At 37.2% G+C, this 20,067-nt stretch overlaps 1 protein-coding gene across 3 annotated transcripts in view; it reads right to left on the bottom strand.

The window, feature by feature from the left end:
- Positions 1 to 20,067, bottom strand: part of TLK1 (tousled like kinase 1) — a 77,274-nt gene that overhangs the window by 42,830 nt on the left and 14,377 nt on the right. For all 3 annotated transcript variants that reach the window (XR_010884585.1, XM_067299086.1, XM_067299085.1), the window contains exons 2-3: positions 5,309 to 5,427; positions 1,282 to 1,353 (exon numbers count right to left, since the gene is read on the bottom strand). Coding sequence is in view for 2 of the 3 variants with exons in the window: in XM_067299085.1 (XP_067155186.1) it covers positions 1,282 to 1,353; positions 5,309 to 5,427 (191 nt within the window). In the remaining variant the exon portion in view is untranslated. The remainder of the gene's footprint in view (positions 1 to 1,281; positions 1,354 to 5,308; positions 5,428 to 20,067) is intronic.

The raw sequence follows: 20,067 nt of genomic DNA, 5'->3' as shown, positions 1-20,067 counted from the left end.
TGTCTAACCTCATCCCCTGGAAACACTTTTCTTCTTTTCTCTTTTGCCAAAATAGTGAAAAACATCTTAGACAATTAAGGACTTTCAATTAAATTGATTTCCTTTGTACATCGAGCAAGAAAATGGTTCCAGTGTTATAGAAAGCCAGGAAGAAAACTGATGGCAGCCACACTCAAGACAAGACACCCAAGATCCAGAGAGTCTACACGTAACTGAAAGAAAAACCCAATCAGGAAAGGCAAGGGGAAAAAAAAACAAAAAACATACCAGAGTCTTTTTTAAACATGAAAACACGAAATCAAGCACACAGAACTTTACTTTTAAGATAACAGACTTGGGAAGAAAATAATTTCACTTGCTGGTCAACACAGTATAAAAATAAGCATCAGATAGTGTCTTGCAAGTGAACATACAATTAAGTCCAAAAATAAACTTTAACATGTGAAAATAATGTCAAAATCACATTCCAGCAAACTATCCTTCCAGCACAAAACACATTCAAACACAGGTCCAGCCTGGGCTAGAAATATGCTCTTGCCTCCCACGACTATAACCATGTTGATGCAATCTGTGACATACACAGGCAAAACTTCTAGAGTTTTACCCTTCTTCAAACGGATAAGCTCTTACCTAAAAGTCACATTAATGCAACTTTGTCAATATTGGCAACTAATACAAAATTCTTCTAGTCTAGAGAAGCCTGCACTCACATTGAAACCTAGTAAGGGTACAAATCCATTTCTTTTGTGTTATAAAGTGGTATTAGATAAGAAAATAAACAGTAGGAGTTGCAGCTTTTAGAAATGCAGATGATGGTTATTGTCTGACCTAGGAGTAAATCCATATTTTTAAAGAAAATATAGCAAATGAAATTAGTTTCTAGAGTATTTTTACAGATGCAGCTAAACAGTAGTCAAAGTTTATTTGTGTTTATGAAAGCTTTATTACTTAGAAGAAAAAAGTCAGCAAACTATTCACGCATTTTTAGCTTTGAAAGCTAAATTTATTGTCACAGCATAACTATATAGTCAATAAAGATCTAGAACAAACTGGTAAACAAAAACTCATTTCATGACCAAAAACCCAAAGAAACATTTATGAAGTCATGTCTCCACCTTCAAGAGATGGTATCTTTTAGTAAAGCATGCATATTCCAGTCTTGCTGTATAGAAAAGAAATTTCATAATCTATTTTATTCTATATGAAATAAAACATCAAAGTAGACTATAAAATTATGACGTGTTTGTATGAGGTGATAATGACTTTGCCCAGCATACGTACCTCCGATTCTTTATCGCTTAAAGATCCCAAGCTTCCAAAACTGTGATTCGAACTTTCATTATTTGTTGAGGCCTACCAAGACAAATAAAATACTAAATATTATATACAGATTTATAAAACAGCTAATCCATTGTTATCAGTCACAGTTACAGCAAGTAACAGTAATCAAATTTCATGCTTTATGAAAAACTGACCAAGTGTAGAGACTCGCTGATTTGCGAAGGGGTACTGAGTTTAATGGGTATATACATGGATATGGCACATTAAATTTTGTTTTAATTGCTTTTAAACTACACAAATGTTTTAAGACTTGGAAAAGAATCACTTTAATATCCTACCAGAAAAATATACCTCAGAAACAGCTTACAGGACAAATGAGACACCCTAGAGAATAAAAAAAGCACATACAGTGCTCAAGAAGCTGCTTAACTGATTAAGAAATAAGGAACACATGAAATTTTGGAAAACATTAAGTTTTCATTTTGATGAACAATTGTAAAAGCAACAGTAAAACCCTAGAAGATCCAAAAATGTTTCATTCTTATCTGGGAGTAGCAAAACATCCAACAAAAAAACCCTTAGAGAACGATTCCACAGAATGGGCTTACACAGCCAACATTGCTGAAAGAGTTAAGAATTCATTTCTTTTAAAAATGAAATTTGCTAGTAGTCTCGAATTTTCCCCAAGACAAATACTAGGCTATTGCAGAGATTTTTTTTTATCCATTCAACCACAGAAAATCACAACCTATTGACAATATTATTCTGCATTCTTAGAACTGAAAACATTTCCCCCAATATAACGAGTTTAGTCTGGTTAGAAAAATAAATAGAAAAACCTGTATAATAGTCTCAAGTTATATTTATTTAGAAAATTTCTAAGGCTGATTTATTCAGAGATCTTTTTGACAGAATGGGAACATGGACATTTTACTGAGTCTGTAGTACGTTCAGATACCAAACCACTTGAACCGGTGGATCCTCTTTTCAATAAAAGAAAAAAAATCTTATATTGCTGGATAGTTCTCTTCCTCCATATAGGAGGACAGAAAAATATTTTGAAGCAAAACAACAACTACTTCCAAGGCAAACACCCAGCTTACTTCAAAGCATTAAATTCCAACACTACATCAGTTTGTAGGGCTGATCTGTGATATCTTCTGAATAACCAGAGCATCTCTGAATTAAAATTTCTATAGAAATTTAACTAAGCAGATGGAATTTCCAGCTTTTTCTCCTAGTAATCAGTTACAAAAATGCCTATATGTAGTTCTTTTATATGATAACATATGATATTTTGATCTATTGATCTTTCACTATCTGACCATGGGAGTCAGCTAAGACAATAATTTCAGTAACCTATATTGACATTTCCACCATTGCTTACTGGAAAAGAAAAAAAGAAAAAAATTAAACATTGGGCTTTTTTTCAATAGTTCCTTTCACAAATAATAATCCCAATAATTAAGAGACCATATCAATTTAGTTACTAGAAGAATAAAGTCCTAGAACATTTCAGAAAATAACCAGTACGTATGGCTACCCCTTCTGTATTGTTCTGCTAGGTTAGGAAAATGAGAATCTGGCATGTGTGGATTTTGGTATGTACATCTCATTTTTGTCTTCAAAGCAAAACCAGACCAGTGGAGATCATATTTATATATCCCCTTTTTCCAGTTACCTCTGCATATAAGGCCAAAAAAGGTTTTATTGCTTTTAAAAATCTTGTAATTCTGTCTCAATGCCTCCCACCAAAACTAGAGAATATAATAATAAAAGAAATTACATTCTAAACACAACCCAGTTTAGCTACCACATTTATCTGCCTGGCTGCACCAAACAGTAAGATACCAGGAGTGCAAGAAATAACATACAAACAAAACTGACAAAATTGCCATTTTACTGATGGTAGGATAAATCACAGGATTAGATATTGGTATTCCCCATCGACTCCCACCCCCAAAAAAACAGTAAGCAGAAGAAAGAAGAGCTATTGCACTGTATACTGAAGATCATTTGTGGAATATTTTTACTTAAAAATAAGGAAAAGAACAAAACAGTGTCTTACATGAGGGTCTGTATCTATCAGAAGACAGTGGCAGTGGTATCTTTTGCAAGCAATTATCAAAGCATTTGGCAGTATTAGAAAACTTTTTTGGAATGTGTCAGGGACAAGAAGTTTATGTTTTACGTGGTGGCGTTAAAAAAAGAAATTAGCTTTTTTAAAATTTGTTTTTTTCCGGCTAATTTGGATGAACAAACTGAGAACCTGAAAGTGGAATCTAATTTGGGTAAAAGTGAAATCAGCTGAACAACTGACAACAAAAAGGACTTGAACAGATTCATGAAATTGGTAAGCAGTGACTCACAGAGAATCAAAGTTTAAAGAAAAAGAATCCCAAGAAACTTGTAACTAGTTTGAAAGAAAATGTAGTAAACACACAGCAGTAGATAATCCTGAGGAGGAAAGACTGGCAAAACAGCCAGAGACCAACATAGCTGTTTTAAAAACCAATAGAAGGGTTTATAAATACAGAAGAAGTTAAATGAAGTCAAAAGAAGGTACAAATCTAGTTGTTGAAGAAGGACAAATAGTCACTTGAATCATGAACAATTACCTGAGCCATTATCATGAGCAAATAATTTAGCTGAGAAAGTAGCACTAGGGAACTCAAGGAAAAAATATGGGCCAGAAGGTATGTCTCAATCTAATTTTAATCACAAGATAATGGCAAAGTATACCTTCTTTGAAGTCGTATGTTGAAGACAATTAAATGAAAAGAGAAAAGAGCAATGCATCAACCAGACTGTGTCAAGCCAATCTAATTCCTCCTCTGGACCATTTAGCTCACTTGTTGGGTAAGATGGTATCAACAGAAGTGGTATGTCACCTTTTTAAAAGCTTTTGCCAGTGACCTTCATGTCACACGCAAAAACAAATGAAGATATGATGTGAGATCGCTATGCATCAATTTCACTCTACTACAGTCCATTAATAAGAAATTAGTCATCAATACATCACAGGTTTACAGAAATTTCATCAAGATCTGCTTTGATGCAATATTTTGTTCTGTCATCTAGACTGTTAATGAAAATGTTGAATAGGAAGTGGAAATTACTAACAAAGCTTGCATCAAGTCCTTAAAAATATGAAGGTGCTGCAAACAATTTAGAAGCAGATTTCAAAATGACTTTGGTCATCAGAAAAATGTTCCAAAAAATTAATAAAGTGAAGTTAAAAGCACATAATATGGAGTACTACACTTGGAGAAGTAAATTGAAATGCACACATACAAAATGGAATACCTCTGGCTAGACAACACTATTGCAGGAAACAGTCTTAGAAGTTGAAGTAAATAATTTGAATGCGATTTTAATAAATGCAAATTTATTTTGCAGATGTATTAACTGAAGGGTAATATACGACATATGGAAGGTAATTAAGCCATGCTATTCAATGTTCATAAGGTTTTTCCTGAAGTTTTGCATCCTGGTTTTGACACTAATGGACACACTGCAAAGTCTATAACGAGAGTAGGCAAAATTGATAGAAATGTCTGGAAAAGTTGAAAGAATTGTCTTTTGTTAATCTAGATGCATTAGTCTTCAAACAAGTTTAATCATAAAAACAGAGGTCACACCAGACTCCCTGTGTCTATTTCAAGTGGAACAGTAAGTAGTTGCCTATTTGTAGAAGAGACGACTCCACTTAAATATCAGGAAAAATTTCCATCTCTGATAAAATGCACACTAAAACAAAACCACAAGAGAACATGTGTAAGCTCATTCTTCAGTGTTTTTTTTTTTCCCCTTAAGAACAATTCAATGTCCTTATGCCATTGATCAGTTAAGTATAAACAATTCTATCTCAGAGCAAAATAATGGACTAACGATGATTTTTCCTGACAGCCCCTTCTAGCCCAATACTTTAACAAGTAAGTAATATAGGCAATATACAGGTGAGATGGGATAAAACAAATTAATATTTCAAAGATAACAGATGTGGATGACCACTCTTAAAATTTACCTTAGCTCCAACACTGCAACTTCCAGTACTCCCAGTGCTGCCACTTACTACTCCTGTAAATCTTGCCTCTAACAATTCTTGCCTTCTTGGGTCCAGGCTATGAAGCTCATCCATTGCTCCTAAAAAAAAAAAAAAATACATTATATTCCCTAAAAAGCTTGCTTGCAGTGGAATATTTTATAAACAATCTAAACAAACCACTGGCCTAAGCAAAAAAAGGATTTACATGCAACTTGACTACATTTCACCATCTGTTAGTCAATAATGAGTGAATTCAATGAATTCCAGAAATTTTAGGAAAAGTTCTGAGTATCAGAAGAGCCTTTTTAAGTTTGGTGAAAACTACAGCCTGTTAAAGGGGTTTAAGAGACCTGGAACCTGTAGTGTATGATATGCCAAAAAGATAATTGTTTATAGATCAAAAAACGGGCTGACAGGAGCAAAATACTTTTCAGCATAATATCTCCTATTGCAGCAATCCCCTTGCTCTCAATATTATTTACACTGTTTAGCCAATCAACACATTGATCTCCGACAAAGAAATATGGACTGCAGCAAAAAGGGGAAATGAGGGCATACACCATCGTCGCCAGCACATGCGAAGGAGATGCCTAGCTGCTGGCAGGTTTGCAGGGCAGAGCAGCCAGAACTGGGCTCACCCATACAAGAGGAGCGAAGAGCAATGGAGACGCTGGTTGGAGATGGGGCCTCCTACAGACCCTGGCTACCAGGGAAGGAGCAGTGTCCCCAGCACCAGGGGAGAAAGTCAGGTAGCTTAGAGGCAAATGGAGGAACAAAAGCAGTTTCTGATGAGCTCAGATAAACTCAGCCTACATAAGCAGGCTACAGCATGATGTGCAGCTTTCTAATTTGTATTTAAATCACTTAGTTGTTTAATCAATCTGAAAGATCATCTAGACAAATAGTCTTCTATATTTACACAAACTCTGTTCTTTATTTTTCATCTTTTTGACTACTTGAACTTTCAGTTTATCTTCAAATTGGAAACATTTCAGTTTTTTTATTTTAAATATATTATTTAATGCCAAAGACTTTATGCAGCATTTTTAGTAATATATCCCTCAAATAGCACATCAAGTGATATGGCCGCATTTTTTAAACTAAGATACAATTTATCAAGTTTGTGTTTTTCAATCCATGAGGACAACACAGTAGTTCAGAAAGAACTAACAGTAACAGTTATCTATATTTAAGTGGTATTATTAAAAAAAGTTTTGGAATTCCCTTTTCACGGAAACTAGAGTTTGCGACATTTAAGTGCTCCTAACAGCTTGGCCTATCAGGTGAGTATCCCGACAATCAAGGCATCGCATGGCTTTCTTCCCCATTAACATGGCACAAAGAGACTTTCTCATATTACTCTCAAATATCACACAGACCTTTAACATTCAAGAACTAAACAGACATTTCTGTACTGCACATTTTGGCCAGTCAAGGCCCACGCGGGACACGTCACGCTGCAAAGTCACAGCTGACTTTCCTGGCAGAGGAAGCACCGGCTCAGTTATTTTGCTAATTCAAGTTGCCTTAGCTTCTTCCTCAGAGTTTTCCCCATTTTCCGAGGGAAGGCGGGTAGTGAACGGGGTGCCGCTGCTCCTCTACTGCGGATCCCCACACCAAGACCTTCTCTGATGGAAGCAAGAAACCGCACCAAGGGAAAAACAGTCGGGAAGGAGGCATTCAGGAAATGTGTTGGTGGCAGAGCCTCCCCAAACACAGCAGCATTTGGAAAATCAAGCCACCAGTGGCTGTTTGAGGATTCTCATCTTCTGAGCCAGGGAGCATAACCGAACATGCCGCACACGGAGCTGGAGCTCCTCTTCCAGCCCTGCGGGGGAACTACCCCAGCTGAGACTGCAGCCGGCACATTAGCAGTCACGATGCTGCTCCTAGAGCTTGGCTATCACACCTTCCTCCAACTTCTGCGTATTTTAGACTGTAAACTCTCCGGGGTAAAGACTGTTTTACTGCGTGCACGCACAGTGCAGACCTGGTAGCACCCAGGCAACCTCTTTAAATTCTTTCCTCCTAAAATACTCTTTCCTTTTGCACTGTTTCCAAGAGCTTCAAAAATAAATTGTAGACTTTTCATATGCACAAAAATATCTTTTAAATTTACACATTTTATGATAAGACTTCTTTTTTTCAAGCAGATGTAAGCACACCTTCGGTAGCATGTATGTAATCTATACCTTACTGGGGAAGTCTTAATCTAAAAGAGCAAAGTTAAGAAACAGAATATACTAGATTTGTCAGGCAGGTTTAAATGATTGCTGTTTTTCTTCACCACAGTAAAAATGCTTTAAGCGTATGCCACTCTGAAGTGACCAATTTCAGTTTTGCAAAGTAACCCACTCAATGAAGCAGGACAAACAATATTTTGATTCACAAGCCTACTTGACAGTCACAGCCCATAAAAGTTCAGAGCTTACTTACACTACAATATTAAGGCAATTCTAGCAATTACCAACCACTGTATATATTACAGAAACAGATACTACAATACCCTATATTATTTACTTTATTTAATAAGGACTGTGGATAGCTAAAGCTCACTAGATGTGGTGCAGGGTAAAACTACTACTACAGGTCTCATACTATTTTTTGTAATATGTATTTAAATAATGTACTAAATAGATGAGCACACCTGGATTACCTTACCAGTCAGAAAGGTAACTTAGCAGGTGGATGGCTATTCCATGGCACAGGTGCAGTACAATCTTTCCTTTTTCCTGCTCAGTTTTTAGAGCCTACATGTTCATTAATAAATGTATTCACTCCTCATTATTTTACTAGAGGTTTTTTTGTTAAATATCCAAACGCAGAAAGCAACACACAGTTAAACATGTATACTCCATCCTTGTGATCTGGAGGACAAGGCAGAAAAACTGGATTCAAACCTTCTTTAAACATAGAGCCAGTCCTAGACAGTTCTATTAAACTGCCTTCCTCTTTAATACTCTATTAAAAAACAGAATATTCACTTCCAGACACAGAGCTGTTTTTTTTCCAAGAACTTACAGTTACTGTACAATCCTTCAGTTCACAGCACCCCAAGTTACCTATTTTTAAAGGTACAGTAAGCTTTCTGGTGCTCTACGTAAGGGACAAAGAATACAAGTCTTTTAAACACTGGACTTCTATACTGCTCACAGAACAATTTGCTATCCACAAGATCAACGTATCTTACAGTTTTAAAAATATAATCAGACTTCTTACTTGAACTAACTCCATTCCCACGCCGAAAAGCCAAGTCGCCAGCTCAAAGGACATGCGATCACTTTACAGGCGTACTCGCTCAAGGCACACTTACAGCAGCGCTAAATGAAAGACTCGCTGCTACTAAGTACTGATGTTCAAACGTCCATGATCTTCCAACCACCTCCAAAGGTTACCTGAACCCCACAAAGACCCCTAAAAATCCACTTTTCTTTACTTCTTCTAGCCTTTCCAGATTTTCCAAAGCTTCTTATTTTCCTTTTATTAAAAAGTAACCAACACGATCTACTTCTTTCCTTTTGGCATCTCTAGTCACAGGTAAAAGAAGAACGGTGATGTTTATGGTGAAGCACAGTGTAACTGCTACATATAACAACTAGCCCATAAAAATCAGCATCTTCCCTATTATTTTGACTTTCAGTATCTTATATGGTCCTTCCTCTAAAAACCAGTATAAAATATCCAGTTTTGATGTCCTGAAAAGGATGCTTGCAAACTTCCCCTGAAAATTTGTTTAGGTATGGATTACGTGGAAAGTCAAAGTTATAAATTCAGAGAAACAATTTAAAACCTTTTCCCTGGCATTCAATATAATCAGATCAAACCATATTTCTACCCAAGAAAAATAAAGATATAAGAAATCAGGGAATTCTCCACAGTAGTTTGAATTTTTCAGAACTGCTGACTGGAAAGTAATAAAGTGCAACTGCACCTCTCCCAGCCCCAGCACTTCCAAATGCAGCAATACTTGCAAAAGATACAATTATTTGACCAAGTATTTGCTCATAACTCAGTAAAATTGACATTTTAGGAGAAAAAGTCTAGCAGAAAGTTGCAAATATATGTCTTCACCTCCTAAAAATGGATGTTTTGAGATATGCACATGCTGCGATTTCTGTCTTGAACAAAGCTAAGCTACAGAGGAGTGCTGCAGAACCAAACACAAAGGTTTGACAAATCAGACTTTTTCTTTTTTTTCTCCCCACTAAGTATGGAATCAAGTCCCAAGACTCGATTTTTATCTTTATGTCTCTTATTACCCTGAATAGACTCTTATTATCCGGCAGTCAATTACAGCTTAAAGATGAAGAAAGACCAACTGCTTCACACACTGTCAGCTTCCTACAACAAAGATGAAGTTCATTATGCAAAAGCAAGATTCTTCTCAGAACAACCCTCAAGGTCAGATCGAATCCCCCTGCCGCTGAATTCAAGGCCAGCCCAAACCACCTTTCAGTTAAGTGACAGGCATACTGGTTTGGTCTGGTTTCTTTAACACACCTATATGCCTTTAAGTTTTAATCCAAAACAAAATACCTCACCACAGACTCTTACCTACCGAAGAGAAGAAAACAGTTCAACAGTAGCTCAAATGTAAATCAAATTTTCTAATGTGCTCCTAGTAGACACTCAGATATTATGGTAATGCACATGGTATAAGAATTATGTGCAACATATTTTATTGGAGCGCTGATGTTAACATTGATTATATTACCACCACATACTGTCTCCACTGACAGGAGCATCCTTTAGGTCAATAAACGCTCCTTTAGGTCAATAAATCTAACTAATTTTCAGATTTAAAAAAAAAAAGTACACATCTTGAATGGCAAGAAAGGCAGTCTGGAAAGCAGCCTCTTTTTTTTAATTTTGTAATCAAAACTCCTTTAAAGGTATCAAACAATCTCTGAAATTAATGAGCACTAACCTTTAAGCATGGTAACCATCCCAGGTATAGAAACCGCTGATTAGAGGCATTGCAATACAATCCCTAAAGCCTTTAAGTAACTATTTATTTCAATTTGTAATATCCTAAAAAATACACTTATCTAACTATGTTGATGCTCTAATAATTTAAATTCATAACAATTGAATATGAAAGCTCTTGTCATTCTAGAATATACATGTACCAGATGATAAAATGAAAGTTTTAAAATATCGAAAGTAAAGCAGATTACAGAAAATTAATAAAAATACAGATTTTAAAATCTTAAGCAGTCTCCTAAAACACCTCAAAACCCCACAAAACAACTTTGCTTGGAAATCTGACCAACATGAAGATGCATCTCATCTCTGTATCTTCACGTATTTTCTTTTAAGAGCGAGCTTCACTTCTGTCTTACTCAACAAAAAACACCACCACCACTATGCGCACAGCCACCTCCTCCTCTCTCATCCTTCCGAAACACTGGACTTCCATTATTGCAGAACCAACCAGAAAGGACTTTTGCACTCTCCAGAAATATAAGGCAGTGAAGCCAATGTTTCTGCCTCCAAGAAAACTATCTATCTGGTACAGTGGTTAGGTAAATGCTACCAAGTAATGAGACAGGTCTGTCAAGCACACTTCCTATTAATAATAAAAGTTACTGTCTATTACAGCTTACACTTTATATATGCTTCAGTACTTTATTAAACCAATGGGGAATGAAGCTACCCAGAACTAGCAGTCAGGGAAGGAATATGCAGAGCTTTAAAACAGAAGTCTAAGCAAGTGAAGAAGCAAGACAAAACAAAATACAGTAAAAGATCAAACCATATGGAGTGAATGCATATTTTTTTTAACTTCTAAATTGAAAAAAAAAGATACCTGTTCCATTTAAAATAGAACATTTGGGCGGTAGGATTGAGAACTGAATCAAAACATGACAAAGTTGACCTGTGCTCCTAAACCAGGCCCTGAGTAACCTTTCTTCTATGGCATGTTTTGGGGAACCACAGAAAGCGGAATTGGAAACAGCCTTGAAAACTCCTCATGTACTAAGAAAACAAGTGGAGATGTTCGCTGGATGGCATTAAGCCAAGCGGCAGTAATTTGAGAAGAAAGAATTCAATTGCAAGATAACAGCACAAACGCAGCCCTTCTTTAGCAGGAGGCTCTGAAGTGCACCACAGTCCCAAGGCCACAATTATTCAGTACTGGGGCCTCAGGTGTCAGAAAGATCCCACTTGACCTGAATTAGCAGTCAATAGGTCAGACAGCAAGATACAATCTCTAGATTTAAAACGAAAAAGACAAGAACCACCCCCCAGCCCCAAACTACATATGCCTCCTACCAATAGCTAGGTAACCAAAACCATTTGCCAAAGCCCCAGGGCTCCAGCTCTTCCAAATACCTAACAGAGCAAGACCAAATGGCTACTGATTACCCATGCCTAAGTTTAGCCTGCAAATTTTAAAATGCTTATAATCAGTGATTTTCCAAACAAAAGGGGAAAAAACTTCTTCTATGCAGGACGACATAGCTACTACAACCTCCAAATAGCAGGTGACATGAAGAAGTACAAAATAGTACCACATTTGAGTTAAAAGCCTTCACAGTAGTTGAAATCAAACACATCAATGCAGTAGAAAAGGGGAAAAAAAAATACTGATGTCCCAGTGAAACTAGCTCTTTGAAAAGATCTTAAGTGATAAAAAATTCGTAATGAGATATATACCTAAGAAAATACAGAATATATTTCACTAATCAAGAGTCATTTTAAATGCACAGTGAAAACATTTCTCAGTCCCTGAGCAAGTTACATTAAAGCAAACAATAGAGGGGAAAAAAGCAAACTGTAAAACTAATACTTCTTACTCAGGTTAGCTACTCTATTTAGGTACTTCTGTTTACTAACAAACACACTTCCTACCACTGTTCGGATGCTCGGGTGAACTTACAATGCTTTTCTTAATATTCTAAGGAGAATTTCTATTCCACAAAGTGGTCCTCTTAAAAAGAGAGAGAGAGACTCAGCTTTTAAAAGAGCAACCAAAGCACTACGCAAGGTATGACTTCAGTAAGAGAACTTCCACTTGTCTCACACCTCAAGTTGTTTTACATCATTCATCTCTGGAACCCATATGGAAAAAATCATCCAAGAATAACAGCCTGAACTAGAAGATTGTCTTTCTCTGAAGAGAAGCAAAAGCAAACAAACCTTCAATTCCTCCAGAACCATTCAGCCTACCTTTCAGACAGCTCCCCTGCCTTGCTAAACTCAGAATTAGAAGCAAATTCCCCAGGGGTATCAAGTACACCAGCGAGAGCTAAGCCATGCCTGAGTGAGAAATGTAACGTTTGCCACCGCATCTCCAGTACTTCCAGAACAGTAAAACCCTCCAGGACAGGACCATCAGCACCTTCTCCTGCCCTCTCCTCATCCCGCCACCACTACGACAAAACGGCAGTATACGCAGAAGACAGCCTCGCTATCGGCTTCAGCAACAACTGAAGACTTAAGGATGCAAACTTTTGGTACAGAAAGCTGCCAGTTTCTGCCTTCTTAAAGGGGATAACAGTCAATAAGAATCATAAACTGTTTTGCAAATTGCTGCATGAGCAGTGTTATTTTGTGCATCAAACCTGAGTAAACAAAAAAGACCTCTTAAGTTTATGAAACTTCTGTGCAGGAGAACAGTAGACAGCTTTATTATAAAGGTCATTTAAGACGGAACCAGTGAGGAAATAATTTTGTTTGAAGACATGAAAATTGCATAATGTTACCTCTGTAACATTTAATACACTACTGACTGGTACTTAATTTATTAGATTAGCTTTGATCATATTGCATTCCCTGTTTAGATCCAACAGCATAAAGCCACAATTTTGCCTGAAAAATATTTACATGTTGTTTTCACAGTATTCTTAGAAACACTGCTTGGAAATGCAACTGAAATTTAAATTAAGCAATGTTTTTCTCTGTTTCATTTATGCATTTACAATAAACTTCAAAACAAATTTCACAGCTTTTCCTTTATTGCCTAGTTCTTCACCTAGCCAGACAATTTTAAAGCTACCCTGGTATTTTAAAACTGGGAAAGTGTCCAAAAGAATGGGCAGAGGTGCACAAGCAAATGCAAGGTGACTACCACTTATGGAAGGCTGTGGGGAAAGGAGGAAAGCAAGAAGGAATTCCTGAATTCAGAGGACACCAGTAAGAGACTGAACTCAAAGGGGGGGGGGGGGAAGAGAGCTCAAATCAGACAAATTCCCAAAATTTGACAATCAACCAGAATAACTGGACAAAAAAGAAAAATAATTATCACCAACCAAGGACTAATCCCTGCCTACCCACTATAATCAATTCAAATGTAACAGAAAGAAACTGAGCATCTCACAAAGTGAGACTACAATAAAGCAGTGGTTTGAACGCTACAGGTAAAGTTCACTATCAGTTAGAATAACAACCTCAGAAAATTATTCCTTGCAATAAAATCAGATTGAAAACAGGACAGGGCATAGATGGGATTTTGCTAGATTCTCTTTAATCTAAAGATAAAACTAGTAAGATGGACAAGCTTTATACCATTCCTTCTTTTTGTATTTGTGCAAGAACACAACTTCTTTCTGAAAGCTAGACATTTAGGAGCTGAAAAGTCTACCTGCTCTTTAAAAGCACCACTAAAAGCCCATGAAAACAAAAGAATACAGTTTCAAGAATTACCCTTACTAAACAGAATGGATTCTTGCCTTGAAAAACAAAATGAAAGAGATCTGCATTTTTACCCTAGACTTCTATGTAATGTGCAACTCCAATATGAGCGTCCACTGAGCCATTCATGCATGCTGCAGTTTCAAGATCTCTTTCCAAATAAAACTACTTCAATTGACACATTCTACCCAAAAAGGCTCAGCCTCCTCCTGAATTATCTCTATTGTCCTTTACATCTCTAAACATTTTAGAAATTCAGGGAAAAAGCTGGATAATTAACAGACAGATCAGGCCTTTAGTCTACATAAAACCTGTGGGAAAGGAGAAATATAACTGGCCAATTTTGGCCTCAAAAAGTATATCTATCATAAAATTAATAAATCACAAGAAAAAGAATCTTCTCTAAAACAGCAGAAGAGAACAGTTTTGACAAATGTGATTTGAAAATTCGCTTCCAAATTGCTTTTTATAAAACTTGTTTGCTGAATACAGCTGTATGATAGTGCATTCTAACAAGCTTGCATCCAAAAGTAAAGAAAATGCTTTTATCAAGAGGAGAAAAAAAACCCCACAACTTCTGGATGATTTAGCATGAACTACAGAGCTCAATGCTCACCAGCATGTGGTTAGGTTGTTGGGTTACCTGCATTCTACAGTTCAATATTAATTCTCCTGCTGCTGAAAGAATAGAAAAACTCTGAGTCCGTCTGCTCCTCCCTCCAAGATACATTCTGTTTTCTTTTTGGAAGTCTTTTCCTAAAGTTTGTTCAAGTGACTAAAGATTAGGTTTTAAATGCTGTTTGGAGGTTGTTTATTTCACTTTCTCAACAGTTTAACGGGTTCAGAAATTTAATCTAAATCAAAGAAAACTTTAGATGCTGGATAGATAAGTCATTTTTTGCAAATCATTCTACAACAGAAATTAAATCTTTAATGCTAAAAAAATCCTAATGAACTTTAGATTTCACCTCTATGCAGCCAGTTTTCAGATTTCAATTGTCTGGCCAATCAGCCAGAAAGGAAAAGTGAATTAGACAGAAATATGTTTGAGAGAGATCCACCATAATTCTTTCCTCAAGACATTAGTGAATAAAGCAACTGGCCCAATTCCAGATCAATCAGGAGACAGTTCTGGGTAACAGTTCAATAATTTTTAATTCTTCCCTCCTTTCAGCTAGGTACCCTATTCTAAAGGTCCCTTGGCTATTATATGACTCATCTGATGGCTGTAGACAGCAGAGACAGAGCTGAATCCACAAGCTGCCTACCAATGCCTTCTTTTTGCTACAAACCAGTGACACATACACATGCATGTATATGCCACAAGGGGGAAAATCTCGGATTGGTTGGTACAAAGCTCAGGGAACGACTCCTACAACAAAGAGCACAATAGCTCCCCAGGGGTCTATTCTGCTGTAAACGGCGCTGAAGTGGCCATGCAACTATGGTCAAGGCAAGCCAGTGATGCCTCCCGTCTGAGGAGGCCCTCTGCTAATCCTATCCCTTGCAAGTGCAACTTGAATTGCCTGTAAGCCACACATGGCTCAGAAGCAATGTACTGGCCTCCTAGAGCAACCAAAAGCTCTTATGTCTGAGTGACAGCATTTTCCTGGCATACTGCATAAAAGTAATCGCACTTTCCTTTATCGCCACAGGCAACAAACCTTTTGCACAGGTTTAAGCACAACCTGTTTGAGGTGCAGCACAGTATCTAAAAAAGATAAGCACTAATATAGGCAATAGAAACACTTGAAAAAGAAGACGAAAAACTGTTTGAGCACCTTTAAAATTACATTCCAATCCTATAGTGATAATGTGCATGTCTATGACAGCTTTCAAGACTGAAGTCTGACTAACAATTAATGGTGCTGATGGCCCGGAAAGCTACTGAACTCCTTTTGCAACATTCACGGAAACAAAGGCATGTTGTGTCTCACTCCAATGTTTTCACTACTCAGAAAACAAGAGTCAACATTTAGTTTTATTTGGCACGCGTCCTTATAATAGGTCAGTTTTTAGGCAGACTTTTCTTTATACTAACTTTTCCTGCAGGAATTCTTCACAGAACTATTTTTTCCTATCTTGCCTCAGAAATTACCATGCCAACTCCTTTGCAATGGTTTTTCCCATCTTGATAGTAAGAGTTGACAGGTATAAAATAATAAGGGGAAGATAAGACACAGCACAGAACACTCAACATTGGAGCTACCTGTCCACTTCCCAAACTTATAACCCCATTTGCACCATGTACAGGAAGCGTTAGCATAGCAAATAATGCTATGAGCAACAGAACCATGACAAGGTCCTTCCTGAGTCTGTTGAGTAAGTTTAGCTTGATGAATGAAGGGAAAAAGACAACAGAAAGAACAGAATAGTATACTACTATTACCTTGCAAGCTTTTATCTTGGAATTGTCACCCCTCAACAGCATCGAGGAGGCTACACTTTGACAATTGGTATCTTTGTATTTTTTGCTCTCCTCCACACTCCTTAACTAGACTAAAATGGAATTCAACAGATCAGTCCAAGAGCACAGCAATAGAAATATATGCAGTGCCCAAAATAGCAGAATAGTCCACTAGGAAGAATAATTCTCTGTGTTCCAGATCTCTCTCCACATCCAGTAACCCCTTGTAGGCTCTTAAAAACAATATTGAGTTAAGTAAGATCCAAGCGTACTTTCTGTGCTGAAGTCCCAAACTGTAAGATCTTTCCCTATCATGAGAGCCCTCCTAAACCAATCAGAAAAGCCACTATAAAAGATAATCCACATGAAGTAATATCAGTGAGTAATCTCCCTTCTGAAAGACTTATACTGAACTCACACAGCTAAGAGCTTAAATAATAAAACATTTGCTAAAAACATATTTCCCAAATTTTTGGCTAAAATACTGTGGAAACCTTGACAAAGAGGTCAACACTCTGAACATTTACAAATGAGATGGATGGTATCCTGAACACGTTTGTTACAAGCAATGGTACCTGTTTTTCTTTTGAAACTTGTCGTTAATTAATCAAGGGTGTCGTATTTTCCTGCTATTTCTTTTAATCTAGACTACTCGCTTGCAACAGTCCTTTGGATTATTTTTAACTGCCAAGAAAGAGCACAGCCAGGTGACCAAACAACAGATTCTGATTTAGCAGAAGGATTTTGTGGCTTTTTAACACCACCATCTTTTACCACTATTTACCTTAATAATGAACTAGTAGAGCCAAAGTGTATTAACAGAAACAAATAAGCTTTGTTTTTACAGTGTTAGATATCATTATTAACACAATCTGTATTGACCATTTCCACTTTCCACAGACTAAAGCTAAATATCTGCAAACAAGTGAAATGACTGATGAACTAACACACTAAATTTCATCCATTCAAAATAAATGTATATAGATGCTGCAAAATAGATGTATCTTCTATAAAATTCCTCTTTTTTAATGACAGCATCCGATTTCATCACCTGCTACTACAATGACAGAATATCCAGAGGTACAAAGCACTCATTTAAAGTGCTTTTAAACAAGTTTTGTTCAAAACAACTGTCCGTTCTGGCAGCAACTCGGTAGCCAACTAATACGTCCTCCTGACCTTTCCGGTCATCTCTGACCACTGCAGCCTGTGCCTGCGTCACGGTGATACCGTGCGCTCTGAGCTCTCCTTTAAAGCCTGAAAGGATCAGATCTAGGTTCCATGCCGCCTTCTCCTGCAGAGAGAAGATTCATTACACAATTTTAAGGTCAAAAGCAATTAACTTTCCTTCCTTTGGAGTTAAGAACAACATTCTGGTTAGGGAAAAGCTACATCAAATGAATTGTTTCTGATCTTAGTGCATCAAGTTAGAGGATGGATTAGCAAAAGGTGTGACAGCCCACCTCTGAGGTTTTTTTAAGCCTGCTGGGAATCCTCGGTGAATCAGAAAGTAAAAATATCCCTGTTCATGTCTCACAGGATAGTAAAGCAGAATTGCTATACCACACTGTGCTACATAAGTACATAAATGAACAAATATACAATATATAGACAAGAAGCTTGTTTACAACCTCCTTTACGTTTACAAGGTAGGAAAAGCATATCTGCATTTTACAGAATGCAACTAAGGACTTGGCCAAGGTTACACAAGATGTCTGTGGCAGAAACACTAAAAAGATGCTGTCTTCCCAAGCAGCACACATCCGCCTTGATCACAACATTATGTCAAGAGAGATAAAAACCGATACAGCCGAGGCCACACACATGACATGCCGCCTGCCTATCTCTACATGCTCCCTTTTCATCTCTGTGTAGAGGAATCCACAGCAATTACTGGTGGTTCCAGACAGCTCTACAAAAGGTATCCAAACAGAAAGAGGGAAGCAGAATTTGCCTGTTTCAGCTTCATCTGCTGCAAAAACAGATGCTCCCTGTCCCCTTTGGGGAATAGGCAGAAAACCTGCAAGTTTATGGGTCACTTGTTGACAACACTAACAGGTCATAGGATAACACAAGTTTTGCGATATGCTAAAAAAAAGTGCAGCATCACATCCTCAGCAAAACTCACTGCTTTCCATCCCTCTATCTACTTCTATGCTGAAAGCCATTAAAAGCCTGGAGCACTCCTGATGGCACAAGAAACACATACCTAGAGGAATACTAGAAAATACAGCAAATCTCATCTGCTGCATCCAGTTACAAGGAGACAAACCAGGAGTTCTCACCGTTCGAGTGCATGAAATGGCTGTTCTGCAAGAATTTAAAATGGCACAGGCCTTTTGTACATATCAAAAACAAACAGCAGTTTCTGCTATCTAAGGAAGGAGCGAAAAGGAAGTTAAAAGCAGAGGTCACCTACCAAGCAGGAAGAGTCTAATGCCTTCCCCCCCACTTCATTTTTCTGTTTCTCTCATTCACTCCTCAGAAAAAGTAAACCATGAAGGAACAAATATAAATTGTACATCTTCTCCCCGCCAAAATATGTACGGAAGTTATTTACAGTGTAGAAGAGTGGTCAAAAAAAAATTTCATAGAATAAATGCATCTTATTTTTCTGAGTAATACTACTAGTCATTTGGTATTTAAAGGTTAAATTTGTGGTGATAGGAGTGTGTTTCCATTATTAATTCCCTGGACTTCCTAATCTCCTTACTTCTGTAGTTCCTACTGCCATTTCTGATCTTCAAAATCTCTCTCCAGCGCAGACAACCCACTTACTTACCTCTGAGGCTGAGATAAACACCCTGCTCCCTGGAGTGACACGGTATATAATCAACTCCGGATCACACTACGTACTTCTAACCTATGCTGTTCTCACCACTGCATGGTGAGAAACATGCCACAAACAAGCAACTGAACAAAAAAATCCAAAGCATTTCCAAATATATTAATCTACTTCTTTTATAACATCATAATCAGCTCTCACCTCAATCCCCATATACTTTTTAAGAGACCACAGTTTAACATCAAATACACACACACAAAAATTATTACACCTTTAAGATTAATTGGGACAGTAAACTCACCTCTAACAGTAACTACGACACTAATGAACTGTTTTAGTTTTTGAACTACACTGTTTTAAGAGAAAAAGATATTAACCTCAAATCAACACTGCCAATTTCTTCCTTTCAAAGTATCTGCATAGCACACAGCATTTAAAATACTAAAAGTTGAAACAAGAAAATTTACATTAAGTTTTAGACTGCAGAATCACAAGCTCAGTGAGAAAACAGCATGAATAAGGTAGCCCATGCAACCTTAATTTTGTCCCCTTGCATTGAGTAAGGCTACCCTAATTGCATGATTGCTCGCTGTTTTTCTCTCGTAGGTACCCTGTCTCATTTATTCTACAGGCTAGGTGGTGCTCAAAGAGACAGGCAACTAAATACTGTGGGGTTTTTTGTTTCTGCAGGTTTTTTTTTTTTTTTTTTTTAAACTTTCCTATTCATCAGCACTATCTTAACTGACAACAGAATCCGAGCTTCACTGAGTATGGGAAGAAACTCATTTCCTTACAACCCCCCATAAGGAGTGTCTCAGAACGCAGCTCTAAATAGAAATCTACACGCACATGGGTGAAATATTAATGACTACACCTACATTTTCCTAGGATCTTGCAGGATTGCTCCTA

This window comes from Apteryx mantelli, chromosome 6, assembly GCF_036417845.1.
Source record: "Apteryx mantelli isolate bAptMan1 chromosome 6, bAptMan1.hap1, whole genome shotgun sequence".
NCBI lineage: Eukaryota > Metazoa > Chordata > Aves > Apterygiformes > Apterygidae > Apteryx > Apteryx mantelli.
This window is presented reverse-complemented; position numbering and strand designations above follow the sequence as displayed.